The following is a 24,379-nucleotide window of genomic DNA, read 5'->3' as shown; positions in this document are numbered from 1 at the left end:
AGAAAATGCTGTCTCCTGTGGTGCTCCCATCTTAGCTGGTGTAATTTGTTGGTCTGAGGATCAAAGTGGTGCATAGGAGAATCCATGTGCTGTCCATTCAATGCCCTCTGAAAGGTGACCATTTGTTTCTCATCAGCTGAGCCTCCAGCACAGCAAATGGGTCGTGCAATGGAGATCTTCTTGCTGGATAAGCAATCAGCTAAAATAAACTCCTCAAAGGGCAGATTATGCAGGGCTTTCACTCTGTAACAAATGAATTAATTGACTTTGTTTTGTGTTTGTGGCATGTTCCCTGTATTTTACTTAACTTTCACACTAACTGAAAAGCCTTTCCTTTTGCTCTTTGCTGCCATGCTGAGCAAACAGGATATTACGACTTGATTTACACAGATACAAATAAAGGAGGTTAAGTGATAAGAAAATGTATAAAGGGTCTCTCAATTAAGAGAGACAAAACTTCCTTCAGCAGCGTGTCTGGGAGTATCTATTGCATCCCCTTATCTGGGGTGTCATCAGCATTCTGGCTGCAGCTCTACGGAGCCTGGACAAAGCGGGCACATCCATGGGATGCTCATGTTGAGCACTGCTTTGCACTGCTGCTGCGGAGCCTGTGTCATCCTTTGGAGGCAGCTTGGCTGAGCTGGAACGTTGAAAAAGCAACTTCATTAAAGAGCAGTTAGAAAGTGATTAAAGGTGCCTGCCATGGAAATGAATGGAGCTGTGGTGCTGTGAGGGCTGCCTCTCTTTGCGGCGTTGGCCGGGCGTTTTGTAGAGAAGCATTCAGGGTGAGCAGGAATTCATCGAGCAGGTTCCAGAAATGATTTTGTTGTGTGGGACGTTGGCAGAGAGCTGGCAGCCCTCATTGCTTGCTGCTGGGCAGCCCTTGCATTCCTCACCCAGCGGAGCTGCACGGGGTGCACTGAGCTGGGATGGGAGCACTGAGCTGGGATGGGAGCACTGAGCTGGGATGGGAGCACTGAGCTGGGATGGGAGCACTGCGCAGAGCACAGTGTGGCTGCTGGCAGGAGGTGGCCGTGGGTCTGATTTAGGAGTGTTTTGAGTTCTTAATTGTATAAACTAACATCATTCTGCTATTAATTGCTCTCTGTGATTTAAACTCCAAGGTGACATTAACGCCAAATAGATTTTAAAGGTTTTATTCGAAATTGTACGACATTATTAGTGGTGCATTACCTTAGGTTATAGCACACAGCTTTACCTCATGCTGTTGGAATAAGGATTACAATTTTCTGGCCCCTCTGGTATCCCGGGTGACTCATTAAATGATCTGGCCAAGTTGCTGGATTTATTTACAGTAAGTAAATTAAAGCTACGGTGCAAATCTTCACTGTGTAACAGGATTTGTGAGCAGCTGAGAAAGGTTGAAACTGTTGGACCGGTTACCAGGAAAACAGTTTGTGTGTAAGGGAGGATTTGCTTCACCGAACAACGCATCGTCCCGATCGTGAAACGCTCAGATGAAACATGGCCGAGAGGCAGGTTGGTTTTTCATTGTCCTGCTTTCCTAGTTCTATTATACAACATTCAGAGGGAAGCTCCTAAAACCATCCGTGTGGCATCGCAGGGGGGACGACGTGTTGGCCAGGCAGGGCCAACTCCCTGCACAGCGCAGCCGCTCCGGCCGCCTCTTGCTCTGCTGGCTCAGCACGGTGGTGGTGCTCTGCAGCAGTGGCAGCAGTTCGGTGCTTCCCTTCCCCTCTGCTGATGCTTTTGTATTTCTAGAATCCTCACCTTCTCCTCTCTTTTGCAGAGAGAAGTGCTCTGAGATGAAGGCTTGGCTGCCCCTCTTTGTCTGCTCCATGGGAGCGGTGTTGTGTTAGAGGAGGGGTTATTGCCTTTGTTTTGTTGCTTTTAGTGCTGCTTCCCTGCTGCGTTCCTGCTGAGTGGCCTTGTGACATCCAAAGCAACGAGAAAACGGTGCATTCGGGTTTTTTTAAGTCTGCTTTTAGTGATTAGCTCCGGCTGCTGCTGCTGAGGAGCCACTCGTGGCAATGCATTCGTTTGACAACTTCAGAAGTTCTGTCTGAATCTGAGCAAAGTTCTGCCAGGACTCTGAACCATCGCTGAGTTTCCTTGAAGCAATTTGGTTTCAAAAGGAAGTAGAAATATGACACACAAAGCATTGCTCCCTTTTTATTATTATTATCTATCAAGTTATTTCTTCCCTAAGCCGTCCTTCATCAGAGGTAAATCTGTTTCCTATTTCATCTCTGTTGCCTGATTCGGTATGGATTAGTGTTTCTCAGGCTGCGGAGCGGTTTCGCTCTGAACCAAATCTCTCTTCACACAATAGATTGCCATCTTATAATGTAGGAATTATTCCTCCGTCACTTTAAAAGTCCTGCTTCATTAGCTTGGTGACTGTTTGGTAATTTGCAAAGTCACTTTCTTAAGTTTTAATACTCGCAGGCGGTGAGTCCTCGTAATGAATGTGTTACATCTCAGTAGCGTCTGATGCCATCAAAAGTGGACAAAATTAGAAGTGGTAATTAGATGTGACCTAAGGGATAAGGTGAGTGATGAGGGAGGCTTTGCCAGAGGTGCTGGGGATGGAGATGGGACTCTGTGCATGTAAAGTAGCAAGACTTAATGGGCAGTGGATTTTGGCATTTGGGTTCGGTTAGAGCTGCTTCCTGGTGCTCTGCATTGTGGATTTTTGATTCTGGGAGTTTAGAGAAGCAGCAGAGCTCGTATCTCAGTGCTCAGATCTGCATATTGCATCCACGGCAGAAATTGGGTGAGCACGAAGGTCATCTCATCTGCACTTGAAACGGGTTCGGGTGGATGCGGAGATGTTCCATCGCCGTCATTACCAGCACGCAGCTCTCTGTGCTGGATGGGACAGATGCAGAATGAATACCTGAACTCAGTCTGTGCTGTTTGCAGCGTGGAAACATGGACTGTAATGGGAGTGTTTTATATTCATGAAAAAAGCAAACTCCTGCTATTCAGAGCGCTCAGTTGCAATGTAAGTGAATAAATTGTGTGTGCCCTTCCGTCCCTGGCAGTAAAACGTTCCCACCATCTTCCTCCCCAAAATCCTGTGCTAAAATTGAAGATGGTGTTTCCAGTATTTTAGCGAGGTTTCGGTTTGTTCAGTGTTGCACAGCACCTCAGGGATGCTGCAGTTCTGCCAAGACAGCAAAGGTGCCCCAGGCCATGGATGGGCAGCCTGAGCTGCTGGGAGCACCCAGCCTCAGCACTGGGTTGGAACTGGGGGGGCTTTAAGGTCCCCTCCAACCTCAGCTGTTCTTTGGTTCCGTGACAGAATTCTTTGATAGCATCAGCATGGTTTTCTGTTGTGGATCCCTGAAAGTTGGAGCCTTATGGAGCAGTTTCACTCTGTTATCACAGTAAGTCCTCGAGGTCCCACGTGGTGTCCTGTAGGGTCCGTGCTTTCCTCAGGGTGGTTTAATTCTGCAGAGCTTTAAATGAAAATGCGCTGGAATACATCACTATAGTTAAAGGAAGTATTCACGAGAGACTTTTGCCCCCAAATGAAAATCATAATTAAATTTCTTAATTATTTCTTAATTATTTCCATAAATTTCACAACACATGCAATATGTGGGGCTGCTTTTTCTTTTTCTTTCCTTTTTCCTTTTGTTGCTTTCTAATCCCAGACCTTTCTCACTAAAACAAGAACGAAATGGCAGTGCTGCCCCCCGCCTGCTGCATGTTCCCAGCAAGGACGCTCCTGGGGGGACGGAGCGGTGAGGCCGACACCAGAGAGATGCTTCTTTTGGCAGGGGAGCACAAACTGTTTTGCTCGGTGTTTTTAAACCTGCCTTGTGCCTTTTTTAGCAGCGCTTCTGGTGCCAGCGTGTAGGGAACAGCGATCACCTGACTGCTCGCTGTCAGCGTGAGCTGAGAAAATAACAGAGGAAAGAGCCAAACAGTGGGTCTTTAATTAAAGAGTCAGCCAACATTTACCCTTAGATGTCTGGCACGCTGCACGAGGCTTGAAATTGCGGTTGCTGTTTGCCATGTGGGTGTGACGTGGGGTTTGAGAAAGAGATTCGCTCTCATTTAGATGATCTCAAATTAGGGTGCGACGGAAAAAGGATTTGCTATTATTAAAAGTCAGCTCCAGCTAAATTAATCTGAAAACGTGTAATTTTATCTCAACTAAAAATACCGCAAAGTAATTAAATTCAGAAATGGGATGAGCTGAGAAGGTGTAAGAAACGATAACCATCCGTATAAAACAATAATTGAGTTGCATTGTAAACAAAGTCCCGTGGGAATTCAGGGCTTTTTTAGAAAGTTAGTTTGTTATCAGCTTTAAGGCAAGGATGTTTAAGGGCTCGGTGTGTCTGGGAGGTGGTTGGCTGCGTTTGTATTTGGGCATCAGCACAGAAAGGAGCGTTGGTGTATCTGAGGGCTGTGATGGTGAGCTCCCAGGGTTCCTTCATGTTAAGGTTGTCCAGTGCAATCGTCCATGTACCAGCCGTGGTGCCCACTGACCCACGTCCCTTAGTACTGCATCTGCCTTAAACACCTCCAGGGATGGTGAGCCCACCCTGAGCAGCGCTGCACCGCTCCTTCATCTGGAACAGGCTTGCAGGAGAAATGCAGAAATGTTTCCTTTCCATTTGCTAAAAATACCTTACTCTTAATTCTGAAAAATTACTGCATGGATCTCCATATTTCACAGACCATAACTAGATTACTACCTTTTACTGGAATACTCCGTGTTAATGAAGACCGACTGGGATTACATAATAGGTTTGCTCTGAAGAAAGCATTATGTGGTTATTTTTTACTGTCTGGCATTCTAGTTAATTGCCTTGTCATCATTAATTGATGGAACCAAATTGATATAAATAAATAGATTATCTTCTCGAGGTTAATCTGAAAGACAGGAGGGGCTCCCAGGGGTGTTGGGCCGTGTGCCCCAGGCACCGCGCGCAGCCAGTGCTGCAGGAATGGGGCAGGGAAGTGGCCAACCCCACTGAGAGCACAGCTGGAGTCGTGTGAGGTGTGAGCAGCGGGACCTGGTGGTGGGGGGACGGGTCCATCTGTATGGGAGCAACAGTTTGCGCTGCAGCTGGGGAGGAGAAGAGATCTTTTTTGTGCTAAGGAGTGATGGGAGTGAAGGCAGACAGATGTGCCTGAGCGCATCTTCCTGGGTGCTAATTTTAAGGGCATGCAAATGCATGTTGTCTTTAAAATGTGCAAACACATGGATGCTCATAGAGGCAGAAATAACCTAACAAATATTGCAAGGCTCAACTCCTGCTGACCTTCCTGCAGAGCAGTTGCGCTTTTCTCAATGTTAGGAGACAGTCATTGGCAGCATCTCTGCAAGTTTGACTGTCATACAGTATTTCTGACCAAATCAGAGCTGTAGGTCTTTGGCATTATGATTGGTGTCCAAAAAGAGAGCAATCAATAACACAGAATAACTGTTAACACAAAGGAGTTCTGGGAGCCCCACAGGTATGTTTGGAAATAGAGATGAGGCGGACTCCCCTCAGTACAACAACAGGACTGGGATGATTAATATGGAAGCAGCTTAAAGCATTCATGAGTTGTAAGAAGTAATTCTCAGTAAATCAAGCAGCATCCCCATGGGAGCAAGGAATGAGAACTAAATGAGGGCTAACAAAATTGATCAAGGTTCTTGAGCAAGAAAGAGATGAACACCAGTTCTTTTTAAAATCATGTTAAAGTGAACAAAGTTGATCCAACGATCCTTCATGCCTCGTACTACGACTGAGGTCTGTAGCACCTCGTTACACCAAGAAGTAATTTTCCAAGAGACTATTTAGCATTTCACATGCATTTCACTTAACGACAATTTTAATACTCTGGCTTTTTTCCTATACAGTTACAAGGAGGTTTCGATTTTTTGGCATACTGAGAAGTTCATAAAAATTGTTTCTAATTTATTTTTTTTCAAATCTGGGATGAAGTTTCAAACCATCAACGTTTGAATTATTGCTTTATTTTTTTAAAAAAAAGGCTTTGAATACTGCTGTTAGCAGTATTGAACTACTATAGGGCTCTGGGACAGCAGTTTCCAGAAGCACATTCCTGCTTAGTGAGCCAAATGAGAAGGTACTAAAAACAAGTTCAGGTTTACTACTGTGGTGAAAAGAAAAGAGCTGCTCTGTCATCTCATGTTATAAAAACCGTGTGCATGGGAGGTATGCCCATTATTGACCAAAAAAGTACCAGCCATGATTTCACCGGTAAGGAGGGCACGGTGGGATGTACTGGGGCATGGTGCGGTATATGAAGGCACTGTGAGGGATCTGGCCCCATTTAGAGGGATCATGGCTTTGTTTCGAGAGCTCAGTTGCCAGGAGTTGGATGTGATGATCCTTATGGGTCCCTTCCAACTTGGGATGTTCTGTGATTCTGAAAGGTTGAAACTCCTGAGCATCAGAGATGATAAGAAGCCACTCAGTAATTGAACTCCTCCTTATTTATTCTTGTTCAGATTCTTTTGCAATGGATTAATTTCTAAGTGTGTCTCTCCAGCTAATGAACCTCAGAGCCTGAGTTCTATCTTTTATTTGGAGATAGAGCAGAATAAGAAAATTCAGTGGGTTGGTTGTATCTCTGTGTGCATCAGATAACTCTTCTTTGCTGTGCTATCCCAACAAGAAAAGTTTGGAGAATCATTTTTATCTGTATCTAACAAGCCAAATGGAACTGGTGCAACCGTGCCACTTAGATATTCTGAAGCTGCACCCTAGGCAAGGTCTAATAGAGTCTGTATTTACATGGGGAGTGCTCTGAGCCAAAGGCTCTGTTTGGACTCCAAAATCCATGAAGCTAATGGAAGTTCTTCCTCTGACATAAAGGGTTTTGAATGAGGCTGCTCTTCTGCAGAGCTAATTTGGAAAGCATAGACCAGTGCTCCCAATCAATATGGCATATATTTATACGAGCAAAGTACATCAAACCACCCTGTGAGCTGAGGTGATTTAAAATAACGCTTAACCTATAGCCTCCCTGGAAATTCTTTCAAGCTCTGTAATGAAGCATTTCTTCAGTAGATGTTTATTTTCTTTTTGTTGATATGTTTATGGTCCTGAGATGTAGATATTTGAGTCACGAAGCACGTCTGATAAATGGAGGCAGAAGAAAAGTTGTGGTGATGTGGGATGTTTTGCGGTTTTGCCAATGCAGGTTCTGGCAGTGCAGCTGCCTGTTCCTGCATTTCCAGCCTCTGAGAGGTTCTTAATGTTCGATATTTTGGGCCATTTAAGATCATAATGGCACACGGAAATTGTTTCCTGAAAAAAAAAGCAGAATTGCTCAGAGTAAGAGTTTGGCTGTCAGCATTTTCCCAGAGCACTGTTTTTCACTGCAAAGTGCCCTGCGATGTGGATGAGGGAGGATGACATCCAGATGGGGCTGTGGGGGGAGGATGGGTGCCCCAACAAGGCCAGGTCAGCTGGGGCCATGGGCAGCTTTATCTGCTGGGACACCCAGCCCATGGCAGGGGTTTTGAACAGGGTGGTCTTTAAGGTTCCCTCCAAGCTGAACCGTGCTATGATTCTATGAGAGAGCACAGAAGAGCTCCTGAAACCAAAGCAGAGAGGACCCTGAGCCTGCCTGGAGTTTGGCACATGGCTGCGGTGTGCTGGCACACACAGGAATGGGCCCAGAGCTTCTGCAGTTCACTGTGGCCGTGTTTCAGTTCTCAGAATGGATCCCTGTTCTTATAGAAGTGCTTTAGGTGGCCGCCCATAACCAGTCCGGTGATACCTTCATACTGATGTGTGCCCGTTCAGTTGTTGTTTGGTTGGAGCCGCAGGTAATTACTCTCATACTTAATGAACGGCATTAGTTTTATTGATGAACACTGAGGCTACATGCTGGAAAGAGGAGGTAGGGATTAAGTTTTATGGCCTACTGCTGCTATGAAAAGGAGCATCTAGACACCAATTAATGTCCCCTTGATGGGATTAGTCATTGCATTAACTGCAACTCTGGATTAAATTGCCAAGTCTTGTTATTTTAGACTTTAACATCTTAAATTTTGCAGATATCAGATAAATTCATTTTTCTCTTAAGACAGATTATGTTTAATGCTAAATAGAACAAATCCAGTGTTTATGTTCCTTGTGGATTTGCATCTCTTCCTACGTGGGTAAGAAGACTCTTTCCAAAGTCTGTTTCACAAGTGACGAGTTGAAAGGTCAGGCAAATTTCAGGCTGGTCTGGAATTCCTCCAGTGCCACGTTATCCATCTCAGCTTGGAGATGTGCTGGGATGGGGGATCCTGGTCTGTTGCTGCTGGAGATTCCTCTTCCACTTTTCAGTCTGGACTTTAATCTCCTGTTGAGCCATTGGTGCAGTGGAGGAGAAATGTCGAGGCAGATGAAGCCTTGTGGAGCAGCATTTCTCGGGGGAGAAATAACTTCTGTCGTCAGATTTTTTCCCTGTTCAAACAAGAAACGGGAGACGAGGTATTTCTGAAACTCGATGTCAGTCAGGAGGAATCGCAGCTGACAGTCGCCATGTGTCTCTCCTACCCAGCAAGTAGGAGCTGTGATACGAGGGCTTTAAGAGCCGCATATAGCACAGAAAAGAAATTAATAGAAGGTTTGTTGGAAACCCATCATCTGGAAGGTTTGATGGCACCCAGATGGAGCAGAGCTCTCCAAGAGAAAGATGTGCCTGCCTGGGTTTCTGTGTGCCACGGCTATAGCTGGAATAGAGGCACTGGAAGTGCTCCCTGTTGGCGTTTCTCACCGTCCACAATCTCAGCCCTGCTTCCACGCAGGTTCTCCGTGCTCACACCGGGTGCTCCTTCCCCTGCCCCCCTCCTGGCCGGCACTGAGTGTTGGTGCTTCTGGCCGTGGTTCATGAGCTGCAGGGGGCGCTGATGCCATCCCATGGGATTGGGAACGGACTGGATGTGATTCCCATCAAAGCAGAGCGACCCTGCGACATGAACTAAATAGATGATGCTTTTAAGCAAATTGACTGAGTACTGGATGAGGGAATTAGAGGACTGCATCCTTCTTTTCAGATGTTCTTACGTCCATTCTATGTTATTTTAAAACGCCCCGTGTTGGCCACACGCTATTTGTCTCGGTGTGTTCAGGGAGGTGTGTGATTTCCCATGAGTATCGTACCTCAGCCCTCCCCCTTTGGTTTAATTAACTCGAGGAGGATATTTTGAGAGAGGATTTTTTTATTCCTTATGACTGCAATTCTTTGCCTTTCGCTGCTGTTTGGACCCACCTGGACCCCACGCAGCACCGCTCATCTCGGATTCATTCCCTGCTCTGCAGAGCTGTGCAGTTGTGGGTGCCGTCTGCTTTTGGCCATGATGAACTTCAGACTCTCTTTCATGGGTTTTGTTGTAAAGAACAGAATGGCTTTAAATATCATGCAATCGTGTCATTGAACCATAGAATGGCTTGGGTTGGAAGGGACCTCAAGGGTTATCAAGCTCCTCATCCTGCTGCAGGCTGCCCAGGGCCCTGTCCTACTTGGCCTTCAGCACCTCCAGGCAGTTGAAATGAAGATGGGATGATACAATAAAAACCAGTTTTAGAGCAGTGGACCTTCTAGTGGAAGGGTTCTTTTTCTGTCATCCTCTCTTTTGGCGCTGCAATATCTGCAATTCCCTTTTGGCAACTGGAGCTCCCGCAGCAGTGAAACATAGTTTTCATTAAATGATATGTCTGACATTTACCAAATCTTTATGGACGATTTAGAGGGAACTGGTTGCATTGAGCAGCCTTATTAATATTGCAGTAACATGATTAGGGGAACATCGCGGTCATTTGGGCCGCGGGGGCTTTAATTTACGAGCACAGCAGAGAGGCGGATATGAAGCATCAGCTGACCAAAATATCTTAACCTTAATTTGTTTTCTCTTTGCTCTCTCCTTGTGTCTGTTCTGCGTTCAAAACAAGATGAGCCGTTTTAGATTTTCATTATCCCAGCAAATAATTTGATTAAAAGAAGCAAGCAAAAACCCCTCCAAGTGGGGCTGGGAGGCAGAAGAAGGCACACACGGCTCCGTTCAGCCCCATGCTGGGGATCCCTGCAGAGCCCAGGGGACACGCTTGGAAAATAAGGCTGGCATGGAATCTGGTTTCTCTTTCCGGGCTGTAGCTGGAACAACTTGGGCAAAAATAGCTCTTGTGCTGCTGTGCCCATTTATCTGAGAGCCGTGGTGGTAAATAACAGGAGGAGAGAGGGAAGCATCTCAAATCTCATCAATACTTAAGACAAAAGGCTCTCTGCTCTGCAATTATTCTTCCTGTCCTTTTCCCTCCTTCCCCCAGGCCACAAACAAGCAACCTAAATAGAGATCAGGCAGCTTTTAAATGCCACAGACTCATAAAAGGAAGGAAATTCAAAGTTGTAACGGAGCCTTCTCTCTTTGCATGCTCGGTGCTATTTCAGGCCATACACAAGTAGGCTGTCCTGCAAGCTCCACACAGTGGGACCAACAATAACTGCACTGTCTATGGCAGCGCTGCCCTGCTCTGGGTTCCAGCCCTTCCTTGCTGCTCTCCCACTCAGCTCTGGGCCATCCTGGGGGCGGTGGGTGCTGGGATGGGCAGCTGTGCAGTCCCATTAAAACGCTGTTTGATTACGTTCAGTTTTGCCCTACATTCATGAACTGAGCGCTGTGGAGCTGCAGATCAGTTCCTAGTTGTACAAATTGCTGTTAACGTTCCAGTGCTGCTTCTTGCTGCTGTGGTTCCAAGTGGAGTTTTAGCACAAAGGAGAACAGTTGCTTTTAGTGACTGATGCCATGATGGATCCCGCCTTACTTCAGATGCAGACTTCTTATAAACAGCTCTGGAGGAGGCTGGTGGGAAATTACAGCCCCAGAGCAGTTGGTGCTCAAGCTTGCAGCTCCTTCCCCTCTTCCATAAGGGTGCAGGTGAAGCCTCTGTGTTTGGCTTTAGCAGTTACGCCTCCGGAGGAGACCTGAGCTGCATCCCCAGCGCTGCTATCAGCCCCGATCTGCCGCGACCCACTGCAGCCATCAATTTATTGCTCTTGGCTGTGCTTGTGCAAGAGAGATAAGCGCAGGAGATCTTCCCTTTCTGTTTTTTCCTACAGGAAGAGAAATATAGCAGCAATGTATATCAGGTTAGAATTGCCTCTCGTTTTATGAAGATATCTTTGGAAACCAGCTGTTTTCCATGAGCGTTAAACCACCTTGATACACTGCTATCGGAATCAACAGCTCTGGAGATTTTTTAAGAGATTTTGTTCTGTCGTGTTTTATTTTATTCCGTGTAAATTTTGTTAACTGCTTTGCAGTGACCCCTGATTGTGTTCTTATTTATCACAGAAATAGAAGAACAAAAAACTGATTTCAGCCTTGCAAAATCCCAGCAAGGTTGTGCAGCTCAACCTCGTGGTCTCTCCACTCCTCGTCCAACATGAGGACTATGTTACACCCATGTCAAAATGTTCAAGATCTCAGTCAGTCCATAGACTTGCTGTCTGCTTTGCAATGAGGAGGAGGAGCAGAGGAGTTGCTTCTCTGAGGGAGGGCAGTGTGAGGAGCGTGTTCCTCTCTCCGGGAGGACTCTGCTCACTGTGTTTGGGTTCAGGAGTTGTGCTTTATCGCAGGAGACTTCCTATGGAAGTTGTTTATTGCAGCTGCTGCTAATGTTGTTTTTCTTTCTGTTCTTGGTGTTCTAAAACAAAATTACTGTGACTAATGTACCACTGTAAATTTCTGCAGCATCTACAGTGCTGCTGTCTGTGTCTGATGCATAGTGTCTTTGTAGCGAATTGTTTTAATATTACAGCAGAAATGCCCTTTTTGTGTACTGGCTTAGCAAATGGCAAAGCACTTCTGTAAATGCAGCACAGCAAGAAGGTGTGCAGCCCTGTCTGCTGGACAGATGTCCGTGTTTCCTTATGGATACTCTGAGGTATCAATGGGCTTCTTAAGAGGAAGATGTTTGGATGCATCTCTGAAGTCACATTGCTCAAAAGAGAGGAAGTTATCGCACATCTGAACTGATCTGAGTGCAAACAGTGGAACTGATTTCTGAACTGATGCTTTTCAGCTCCTTGTTGGTGCTCCTCAAAGCCAGCGCCCGCATCCTGGTGCTGTGTGAGAGGCACTTCCCCCCCCAAATAACACCGTTTCATCCCTGTGCTTTTCTTTCCTTCTAATGTTCAGTTTGAATTTCAGCCTGAGAATAGCAGCCCTTGTGAAGTCGTCGTTGTTCCTATTTCCTCCCTGTTTCTTACACCAGCCATTGGCACTTTGTTATGTACAGGACTCTAAAGTGAAACTTTGCATGTTGTTAAGCGTAGTTAACCTGAGTTCAAGCAATGAGAGGTGAAAAAAAATGATGCCAAATATGGAATATTGCTTTTCTACAGAGTCTCCTCGCTCTGCAGTCGCTGCTTCCTGAGTTCTCTTAGAGCGGTTTTTGCTTTATCTCGTTCTTTGTTTCTGGTTTGCAGACCGCAGAATGGTTCTATGATCCTGTATAATAGGAAGAAGGTGAAGTACAGGAAAGATGGGTATTGCTGGAAAAAAAGGAAAGACGGGAAAACCACCAGAGAGGATCACATGAAGCTGAAAGTCCAAGGAGTGGAGGTAGGAGAACTTTGCCAGTATTCTCCCTCGTTTTTCACGTGGAAGCTTTGTATGTATGTGGTTGATTCTCACCAAACAGGTAATTTTCACAGTAATTGCCATCGTTTTACATATGCTTATTAAGCGTTGCTCTTAGATGTACAGAAATAGATTCTCCATTGAACTGAGTCCAGAATCAGACTCTGCTTGAAAGAATGTTTTGAAAGAGGCTGTTGCTCTACTGATGTTCCTTAGCGACTCAGAAGGAACCAGAGGGAACATTTCACCTGACGCGGTATTTCTGGAACCAGCCTGTTTGTTCTGAAATATGTCATGGTTTGACATAACCATTCTCTTACAATCTGTGTGTGTGAGCAGTGAGCGATTGGATCACATCAATCACTTCTGATGCGCAGATGTGGAGTAAAAAAAAACAACGAGGGTTCTTAATTTTTTTTACTGTATTAAAGGGGAATTGTGTGTAGTGGTGGTTGGAGCTCGGATGCAGAGTTAGTTGTGAAGACATCAATGCTGTGCTCCCTACGTTAATGCCGACCTCTGGGCCAAAAGGATGATGAAGCGTTCGGCAGCACAACGTAACTGCATTACCAAGAAATGCTCTGATTTCAGCAAATGAATAGTGAAGCTGTAAGGGCATATATTTGTATAAGCTGTATTGATTTCTGCAGTTAATAGACTGTGAGCACCACTATGGATCTGAGGCTGCACCCAGTTGTGCAGGCACAGCGCAGAATAACCTGCAGCGTTCCAAGCAATTGGTGCTGCTGAGGGACCAGGGAGGTTCTGCCCACCCGGAGCTGTTGTGCTCACATTGACATCCACGCAGTGTTGTGAGCAGCCGAGTGCATGCAGTGCATCCCATGCTCACGCTCCCTTCTAGGCAATTTGTCATTCTTACATTCTGTCTGTTTTAATGAGGTTTTTGGTTTTAAAATAGTATTAAATGGATTGCATTATATTACACCAGGGAGACATAACTTTGTTCCATAATTTTTACATCCAATAACAATGTTTTATTATGACAAGCCAAAAAAAAAAAAAAAAAGAAAAAAAAAAAGAAAAAAAAAGTCAGCATAATAGAAATTGTAGTTTGTTTTTGTTTAGTGTTTGCAGAACGGGATTTAATTAACTTCCATGAACTTTAACAATGCGGAATACCAAAACCTGCACCACAAACTTCAGCTATAGGACAGCAGCCGTTGGCAGCCACACATACACTGTATTTAATGAACTCTTCCTGATGGTTTTTCTTTAATAGGGTGATCAGCCATCAGCACCTGACTTGTTGTATGTCTGCACCTACCACGTTAAGTCAAATAGTTCTACCCTGATTGTAGTAATTCCTGTTTTGTTGCGGTCTGTCTTCTAGAAGGTAACACACCTTTAATGGAACATACAAAGGGTTGGAGAACGCTCCAGTTTGAAGGTTTCTTTCAGCAATCAATCACTTTCACCACTTAAGAAAATAAGGGTCAAAGTAACTTCCTTCTGGTTTGCTTGTGCCTGGGTTCAGACACTCATTCTTACGTCTTTCTCCACTTTAAGAGCCCCCTTAGTACTTTATATTTAGCCTCCAAGGAGATACCTGTGCCCTCTAATCCAAGCTGTGTTTCAGTCTTCTTAATGTGAAGCCTAATGGGCAGAGCCTTGTTCTCCTTGCTTTGATAAATGTGGGACTCACTCTGTGCTGCAGCGCCGGGGGTCTCCCAGCAGGTAACACGATGCCCAAGCACAAATCTGGCTCCTGCATCAGTGCTGTGGACAATAAATGGGATTTGCATCGGCCCCTCAAACTGGTGGAACACAATTTCCACATAAGTCTATGCATTAGGTAGCAAAAGGGGAGTATCAGAATCCAGATTGATCATCTAAGCGTTGAAAAGAAATGAACGTTTTCTCCCTCAAGGTATCACAACACACAAAGGAAGCGATGATTCAGACAGCAGTGATTGATGTCAGGAAAGACAGGAGAAAATAAACCCACATGAACAACCACAGAGAGATTCAGGTCACGATCAGAAAGTTAACGCCAGCGAACATTTGGAGCTGGAAGAGTTGGATCTGTTGTGGAAATCTCTCCTGTACTTTGAGTACGTCTCCCTTTGCTTATCTTTCAGCTTTGCTGACTTAATTCCAGCTGAAGTAGGCAAGAATGGGTGCTAATGAATAACAGTCTGGGTTTGGTGCACCACTGCCATGTTTTCTAGAGGCTGCTGGACAGGTTTCCCTGCAGGATGAGCTCAGGCTCACCCCACTTTGCTGCACCATGGTGCTTTTCACTCCAGCCCACTCTTAGGTCTTGTTGCTGCCTGCCTGCTCATTTTGCTGACAGTGTTGCATCTAATAATTGCTACAGATCTGAGTTCTGAACCAAGTGGAAAAAGTTAATTTTCTTGACCTCCAAATGTTACTTGGAAAGAATTATGTATTTTAACCTTTTGATTACTAGCTCAGTTACACCCTGCACTGCTGCTTCATGGATAGAGTATGTTATGATGTTCCTAATCCCATCCTAACTGGAAGTGATGTTCTTTACTTGGATGCAGGCAACAGATTTAAAATAATAAAAAAAAAAAGGACCCTTTTAAAAGTTGGAATGATATTGTTGTTAACCACATTAGAGTTTAACAGGGCATGAAATAACTGTCTGCCTTGTGGCACTGCCAGATCGCGTTTGCTGTTCTTGCAGCCAGAAGATAAATAGGTATCATGGCCGCACTGATGGAAAAATACAAAGACAGCCAAGAACACAGATCGTATCCAAATCAAGTTTTGGGAATGGCAGTTGCTAGGTAAAAAGGAAAAACACGTTGGCCCATACGAGCGCTGCCCAGCCAGTTCTGAAATGTTCTTTATATGAGTAGATTTTACCATTAACAGCTTTCTGAGTTTGTTAAAGAGAATGGCTCCTGCATCTGTCCCACATTTGGGTAAGGAAAATAAAGGAAACAAGCGTATTGTTAGTCCTTGGGGATCCTTGTGTTCAGCCATACCATAGAGGGGGATTTGGTGAGCATGGACAATAGGGTAAAGAAAAGCTACAAAATCCAGGAAGGGGAATAAACTAATTAATCAAGAAGATGTTAAATGATAACCGCCTGAAATGCTTAAGCTACTGCCTCACTTAGCATCACTGTGAGTAAGGGGTTTGGATATTACTTGGTTAATCTGGTGCACAATCCTCTTAGAAAATGCTTGATAAACCAGAAAGAAGTTAATTTGCCCTTTCCCCTAATATACATCTTTGTGCAATTCTTTGTGGAATCTATTAAAAATCTCCAGTCCATGATCCTTTTTAAAATTCTAATTAATTAGGATCCCTGGTGATATGTTCCTAATCAATTCACATAATTAAAAATTTTAACTAATAAATAAGGAGTAAGTTGAAATAGCTGTCAAGTAATTGCAGACTGGTGCTGCTGTGGCTGTGCAGTTGGTTGAGCCGTGGTGCATTTGGTGCATTCTCTGCTCCCCTTTCCACGTGTCTCTCTTGGTGTCTGTAAATTGCACTTGAATTTATTGCAAACTGCTTCTACAGCTAATGTGAGGTTGTGTTGTTATAGTAAATATCCCAGTGTTTTGAAAGGCTGGCACAGATGATCTTGCTCTTCATCGTGTATTTAAACAGGTTTGTTCTTTCCAAATCCCATTGCCTGAAGAGAAGTCAGAGCGAATGGCTCTGTTAAACTTCAGGCAGAGCTCCGACCTGCCGAGCCACGCTCTGAGCATAGCAGCACTACCTGGATGTGCCAAACTGCTGCTATGAACCTGCTGCCCTACCACAAACCAGTGGCAGCAGCAGCTCCGCTTTGTGCGCATCCTCTCAGCTCCATACTCATGTGGCAGAGGGAGCAGCGCTGTCTGCTGGGCAATGAGAACCACCTTCTGCAGCCCTACTTCATTAGTGAGGGGGGCTCATTGGTTTTGGTTTAGTCTGACACACTGATTTAAGATTGGAGCAATCAGAGAATGGGAAGAAGGTGTTAAGCTTGTAGATGACAAGTTTCTTGTTCTCCAATGTGCAGCTGTGTGTTACCTTGGCACAATTTGACAATCTTTGTGAATTCCTTAAAAAAAAAAAAAAAAAAAAAAAAAAAGGTAAAACTTGATCTAAGTCTTATTAAGAGAGAAATTCCCTTGTGGGGGTGGAGATGCAGAATACCAATTTTGTATGCAGGACTTGTATTTAATTATTATCATAACAGTCCCTTAACACTGTAACAGATTAGTCCACAAGGACACGAATGGAAATTTCAGATTATTCAATTACTGCAGAAATGCTGGAATCTCACTGTCAGAACCTTCAGCTCATTGTGAGCCCAGCCTGCCGATACGGCCGCCATCCGCTCACAGCTGAGCTGGGAATGCACAACACGGAGACTTTTCCTTTCAGAAAGTGACCAAATGGGCTTTTCTGCCTGATGCAAAGAACCCATCACAGAACATTAAACCAAAAATGTTTCTACCTTTCAATTCCCCGTCAGTGAAATGTACGGGCAGGGTATTACTGGAGGGTGAAAGCAACAAGCAACTTCTGAGATCACACGCTCAGCAGCACTAATCTTGTAAACTATTCCTAGGACAGCCTGATCCAATTCGCTTTAATTTACATGGGCTTTACTCCCCCTCAGAGGTGAGCTGTGTAGTTTGCAAACTAATTAGGATTACATTGTTCAGTCAGGCTGCTTAATGCATTCCAGAAAAATACTGCAGAATGGCTTTGGAGAAGAAATTAGAGTTTAATGTGAAAGGCATTCTGAAAATATTACACACATATGTGCATACATTAACACAAAAAAGCACAGCCCTGAAATGAAAGGAGAAAAATTGCTAGGGAGTAGTGACAGTTCCTATACAAATCTATTCTTTATCAGCGCTATTAAGGATTTTTTTTCCTCAGGTTGCTGGCAATATTTAACTTCTGCCATATGATTTCTAACCAGAATCTCCCTTCATCTCCTGCAGTTCATTGGAGGGCACAGAGCGTAGGAGTGTTTCCCCACTTCTGGTCTGGGTCCCACAGCTCTGATGTCCCTCATGGCTGTAATGTCTGGTTCCGACCCACATGGAGCACCAGGCAGTGCTGGGGTGAGGCGTCGGTCCCCATGTCTGAAGGGCACATGAATCATCATTAGATCTGGGATGAGATCACATGTATCAATCACTTGTGTTCTGTACTGGGATCCCAACGCGTGCACTTGCAATAACATCGATTTGCAGCAAACGCTGGGGGGTTCTGGCATCATTTTGCAGCACTGAAATTGTTTGAGTAATTGATACTGCAGCTACATCACGATACTGTAAATGGTGAGAAAGGTGGTAGATCAAAGAGTTCTCCTCTCTTGTCAATGGTCCTTCTTAAATAAAACATTAGAGCAAGTGCACAGACAGGGAATGAGCAAACAGCCCCTCCTGCCCTGCCCTGGGACGTTGGGTTGGTGTCACCCGAACGACTGCAGCCCAAATGCACGTTGACATTTATATTGACTTTTTCCATTTAGAGAAATTTGAAATTAAATATATTTTCTGCCGGCTCTGTGGAAAAATCCATTTATGAAAGCAAAATCCAATAGGAGATCTAAAGATTGGTGGGCAGAAATGAAATATTTTGAGAACAAAATATATGGAGATTGGATTGTTGGATCTATGCTCTGTTTAACATGCTGGGGGCCGGAGAGGAAAGCCGAGGTTTATTGCTCTGAACTTTATCCTGATGGTTGCAGTTTAGATGAGGAACTTTAAAGCAAAATGGAAATGAGTATTTGGGGCTCAGAGACAATATTGTGCACTTACTTTTTCAGACCACCTTTAATTTCCATGGCTGTCCTGATGGCTGCACAGGAAGGGCTCAGTGTGGGTTGGTTTGGGCTTTTGTGCCTGCAGTGACCTTGCAGTAGATTGCACAGACACCAGGTTCTGTAGCACTGAAGCAAAGCTGCTGCGAAGGGCGAAGCTGCGCTGCCACATGAGACCGAGAGGGTCGCTTTTTTCCGCAGGGATCCGTTTGATTGCACAGGGATCCAGATGATGAAGCAGTGTGTGTCTTGTAATCTTGTAATTGCACTGTTGGCTGTGACGGAGATAAGAACTTCCCCTGGAAAGGAGGAACTTCTGCGTTGCTCTGTTACACTCGTGGCTTTTTAATGTGTTTATGTTTATTTATTTATTTTGTGGTGCATTCGAAAGGAAATCAAATCACATTTGCTGTATTGCTGCTAATTTTGCATGCATCAGAGATGCATTAAACGTTTTCATTTCCTGAGTTCGTGTTCGGAAGACAAAAGTGTTCAGTGGGAGGGGGAGCAGGAAGACAGGAGTCATGTTTGGAGGCTCTGGAGGTCCTAAATAAAACCTGGTATTGCCTTCATATGGCAGCAGATCACCCAAGGACACAGGAACTGCAAATAGAGGGAATGAATGTGTAAAACCAATAGGGTCTGAATCAACTTGTTGGTAGGTGGTGCTGGTGGTGTTACAGCAAAGGACAATCCTGCTGTGTAATGGAGGACACTGAACAGTTAATAGTGGAAAAGCAGACAGAACAGGATTTCAATTTGGCACTCGTCTGTCTACGTGCACTTCTTAATGGCCACCACTTGGTAGGACAGTATTTACTCACCTTTTTAATGACAAGAGATGCGAATTAGCCAATGTTTGCACAACCCTTTGAAACATGGAGCACTACCTGCAAACTAATTTCATGTAAGAAATGGAACTGAAAGAAGAGAAATGGAGTTATATTGGCCTGTTCCCATGTTTAAAGCTGAATCAGAATGACACTTACGGTTCTGGTCGTTCCTTGGGGCACACTGTTACTCTTCCATATGTTCTGATGTGTTCTCATAGTCCTCCGCAATTGTGTGTACCTGTTCTTAATGGCAGAGCTGCGTGCATGAAGGCTGCAGAGCTGAAATCCCCCGTGGTGGAGGTGGGAAGCTTTCAGTGCTGCTGGATGCAGTGTGTCTGCGAGCAGCAGCCGGTCGGAGCGATGCTGATCTGTTCAGCTGGGTGCTTTGTCAGATTTCTGTATGTGGTCTCACTTCAGTGGCAGCTGTTTGCAGAGAGCAGAGCCTCGACTGGCTCTCGGAAAATGGCCTGGTTGCAAAAGCATTAAAAAAAAGAAATAGAGAAAAAGAAAGCAGGCATCTTAAACTAAAACAGCCCGAATGAAACACCAGCCCCTGCTGCAGCAGCACTGAGATAAGGGGTGTTGGTGAGAGGGGCTGGCAGGGCTGAGCTCAGTAGTGTTTTCCAGTCACTGATACGCAGTGTTAGAGGGTACAGGCAGCTGCCCATGAGCCAAATACCTGTTCTACAGCAAGAGAGCACAGGAGACCCTGTCAGCAATTAAGGTGATGTAGGAAATGCAAATTATTGTATTTGAGGAAAAAAATATGTTTCTACTCGCTGCTTGTTTTAAAAATGCCCCGGCCGTCAGGTTACAGTTAGCAACATTTGGGCAGGAGATCCTTCCGTTATAATGTATGGTAATGGATTCATTCATTTCAGTGTTTTCATATTTCTGCTGCCATCGCGTGGCTGCTGAGGATGAACACAGGCTGTGGGCAGCAGCTGCGACAGCCCAGCTCCGGGGCTGCTGGGGCTGCAGCGCTTCAGACAGGGCTGTGAGAAGGGGCTGGGGCTCTGCTGGCATCTTCTGGCAGCCTCATCCTCAGAGCGGCACCGCTGCCTCCTGGGCCAGCTGCTGGTCTCAGCTCGGTGCCGGCTGCCTTTGGGATCTGCTGGTGATTTACGGGGCGTCGTGTCCCCTCTGCGGGTTCTGGTGTTCCCTACCAACTGAATGCTTACAACGGCACAGTAAGAAATCGAACACCCACCTTGGGCAGGATGGTGATGCTTCAGGTTTTTACTCTCTTCTCAAGACGAGAAGGTTGTTTTCATGTGAGATAGACCCGTGTGCCTGTCCCAGTTCAGAGGCTTCAGCTCCTGGTTGTCTGTGTGGGACCTTTCATGAATAAAACCCAGCTGTTTACCTGATTCTGTTTACCTGAATGCTCCTGTTTAGCACTCGGGGATGGGGGGCAGCGGTGATCTGCGAGAACCTCCCCTCGTCACTGGCTGAGGGCAGCAATGCCCCCCCATGGAGCTGATCTTACCCCTCACTGCAGCAAATACGGTGCATTTTCCCATAAAAAGGCCCCGTTCTACTAAGGGCTGCAACATTTTAGAGTACTATAAATGTTCTGAAGATTATGTCTTCTGTCTGACCTAAGTATATTTTATAACACCGCGTGGGTGTTTCTGTTTATGGTTACACTTTGCCTGCAGTTTTTATGTGCCTATTGCCATAAACAAATTCTGAAGAAATGAGAAAGAAGGAATATATGTACACGTAAGCACGGGAAGGTTGTTACACAATGCTGTGATTTGGCCGCACCGGCTGCCATTCCTGCTGCTCTGACTCTTTTGTGTGTATGATGTAAGCAAGTGCTTTGCCCTTTCCGTGCCCTTTTGACAGCCAGGCCCATTGTCATCCTAGGGGACAGTTTTCCCAGCAGTATGTAATGCTTCCCATCGTGGCCGCAGCCATCCATTATAGTTTATTTCCTCGAAGTAGAAACGAGCTCTTAGCTTAAAAAGATGAAATCCGTCCTCCTCTCCAGCACTGCATCGCTTCCCTTTATGCACATCCTTTTAGACAGGAGGCTTTGCCCGACACTCATTAGACTTAATTTTAACAACAGTTCTGCTTTGTTCAGCTTTTTGTAGGCTGTAACACAGAGTCGCAGACCTCTTCAGGAAACAAATGAGTGGTATCAGATGTAACTGAACTTCCTCCAGGCTGCATGGGCCCCATCCTGCCCCCAGCCACAGGAGCACTGCAGGCCCGCAGGACCACTGTTCTGTGCCTGGACTGCTCATAGATTTCAGTGTATTTCCAGTCTCTCCTTGTCAGGGTAACAAAGAACACATTCCTAATTACAAACCATGATTCATTTTTGTGTTAAATCACAAACTTGCTTGAGAGTGTTGACTGAAGTTTGTGTCCCTGGCTCCAAGCTCAGTGCGGCACAGCCACGATCCTTCCATTGCCATCCCTGGTGCACACAGTGGGCACAGAACGTTCCCAGACACAGGGGCCTTTCAATGTCTCTTTTTCACCCTTTGGAATTAACATGGTGTGAACTGCTGTAGTGCCATACGATATATGGAAAAGTTTTGATTGCAAATCTGAAAACTAAAGTTTTATTAATAGCTGTAGGGCACTGGAATTTAATACTTATGTGAGTTCTCATGTCAATTCAAGGCATTTAAAAATCCAGCAGTGGTTGAGATTGTTCTATATATAGCAACTTTATTTCAATAGTCTATGTAGCTTTCAAAGTAAATATTAATTCCCTTATGCTATAAACTGTTATTTATCGTGACAGGAAGCCATAAAGTTATTTTACTAGAATACAGCCAGTAAATTGCACATCCTAGATGAGATACAGCACACATTGAATTTCAGCAGCAATTACCCAACATACTTTAGACAAGTCAGTATTAAACACACTTGAATATGAGTTGCAGCCCGAGCTCATGCAGAAAATCCTCCTTAGCCATTCTCCATCCAGACCGACCTGTCGGGGGGCTGTGGTCCCCAGGTTGCAGCCAGAGCAGCCCGGAGTCAGAGACTGAAGTGCACAGAGCCATGGAGCAGTACCTCACTGATAGCATTCCTTGTGTTTTGACTTACTTAATTACCTGAGTTACTCATTAAAAGTGCCTTATAATTGCCTGACTCTGAGGTATTGCAAGAAGTCTGTTTTAATTATGCTTTTTTTTTTTCTTTCTTTCTTACTTTTTTGGCAGTGCATTTAGACTTGGACAAAGCAATTATTTAAAAAGATTGAGTTTTACTAATTTTTGTAGTAAATGAAGATAGATGTCCTGTCCAGGAGTGTGGACTGCTGCTGGAAGTGGCCAGAGCAGCATTTCTCAGGCATAAGCAATAGCGCACAAGCACTTACCCTGTCTTACCCTGCAGTGCTGGGGACAGGACCTGATCTCTCTACCTCACACTCTGTTTTTTGCTGTGGAAAATAACGTTCAAAGCATGAAAACTGGGAAGAAAACTTAGTCTTAGCTAGTCTTAGCTTTGTCTATAAGGTCAGCTGGGTGGCTTTTGGTACCAGAAAGATTCAAACCTTGATACCATAGCAAAGAAACTTGTCAGCATGCAACCAACTAATATCTGAATTGTAAGAGCAGCTTTGAAATGCTCAGCTCTCCACTAAACAAACACAATCTCAAGAGGTTTGGAAATAGCTCATATTTTTAATGTTAGATTATGAAAATCAAAGAAAACTGTGTAATGATTGTTGAACGTCCATACTGGGAGGAGAAATGCAAGCAAAAGATTGTTAGCTGTAATGCTTCTTGATATCTAATAGTCAGAAGGTTACGTTAGTTAAAATATAGATTACAAGGTCAATAAGAACTACTGCCTGCTGCTGCCCTGCTGTCTGTCAGGTTCCTCACTTCCAGAAGTAGTTTCCCAGCTTACTCATAAGGTCTGTCTCCCTTTTATTTGGTCTTTGGGAGGCGTATTGCTGAAAAGGGGACTTTGTCTCAAGAAAAGGGGTTTTGTTCTTGTTTGAAAAACAGAAGTTGCTTTTGTTTCGGTTGCCAGAGATAGGATGAAACAACAGCAAATTCTAAATATAGCTCGGTCAAGGTCTGCACTTCGTAGCTGATACGGCTGCACAGACACAGTCCCTGGTGATGCAGAGACGCACACGGGAGAGAGATTCTGTAAACCTTGTCTGTGTTGTGTGAAGAAATAACACAACTGATGGCAATAATACAAAGCTGGATGGAGAGAGTCTATCAAACAGATAAAGCTTAATTACTGAAGGTTATAAAAATATCACGATGGAAAACTGCAGGGCAAAACAGGGCACACTTTTGCCAGGATCAGGGAAGCTGAAGAAACCGCATGCTCAAAGTCAGGCTGTGAGTTAGCAGCAAGAAGTTCAGGAAACGAGTGTGTGTGAGCAGTGCAAGTGCAGGCTGGAGGCTCCAAGAGCTACGGGAGGGTTTGTGACAGGTGACTCACCCCACTTCTAAGCAGGGAGAAGGAGCAGCTCAGGCAGGGCGTCCTTCGTAATGCTGCTAACAAGGCAGGAGGGAAGGACGGTCAAACCAGCGAGCCAATTCCCAGCCCAAATGATGTGAAGTTGCTTGACATGCTATATCCTTCGGTACAAGTTTGGTTTAGTACAAATATGCCCAGATGCCTGGGAAATTGGAACAATACAAGAGGGAAAATTTGAATGTCAAAAGGCCGCTGGCAGATTGTCTTTGTCAGGAGTGTGTATTTGAGTCTGGCAAGTCTGGGACTTCAGCACAGGAGCGTGAGTCAAGGCCATGCCCTGTTCAGTCCCTTTGGCAAGCAACACGAAACCTAACTGAGAGCTGGTCAAAAACAAGAGCCTGAATTTTAATGTGTATCTATAAAATGTTTCTGGCGGCGTTGCATAACAGATGGGTCAATTCTTGTACTTTCTGCTGCACCACATTAGTTCTTTTATGTATTATTTCTGATCTGATAGAACATAAGTAACAAGCCCCGCACACATGCTCAGGTTAATATTATCTCTTCCTATGGAGATCATAATTTTAGATAAGGGGCATGCAAAGGTTGGAGAAGTGGAAGCTCTAAATATAGAAGAAATATTAATGCATGAGCTCTAAGCCGTTATTGGTTAGCGTGTTTCTTGGAGGCATCGCAGCAGAGGGAATAGTCTATCAGCACACAAAATGCTGAGGCTGCTCTGTCCCCACACACTC

The 24,379-nt window shown here is 44.9% G+C and overlaps 1 protein-coding gene across 12 annotated transcripts in view; it reads left to right on the top strand.

Moving 5' to 3' along the window:
- The window catches only part of CAMTA1 (calmodulin binding transcription activator 1), a 185,636-nt gene that overhangs the window by 60,345 nt on the left and 100,912 nt on the right, over positions 1–24,379 (top strand). For all 12 annotated transcript variants that reach the window (XM_032448761.1, XM_032448762.1, XM_015882488.2 and 9 more), the window contains one exon: positions 12,448–12,583. In XM_032448761.1, the coding sequence (XP_032304652.1) occupies positions 12,448–12,583 (136 nt within the window). The remainder of the gene's footprint in view (positions 1–12,447; positions 12,584–24,379) is intronic.

Source organism: Coturnix japonica, chromosome 21 (assembly GCF_001577835.2).
Source record: "Coturnix japonica isolate 7356 chromosome 21, Coturnix japonica 2.1, whole genome shotgun sequence".
NCBI classification, from domain to species: Eukaryota; Metazoa; Chordata; class Aves; order Galliformes; family Phasianidae; genus Coturnix; species Coturnix japonica.
Note: the sequence above shows the minus strand (reverse complement) of the source record. Positions and strands in the feature narration are given on the sequence as shown.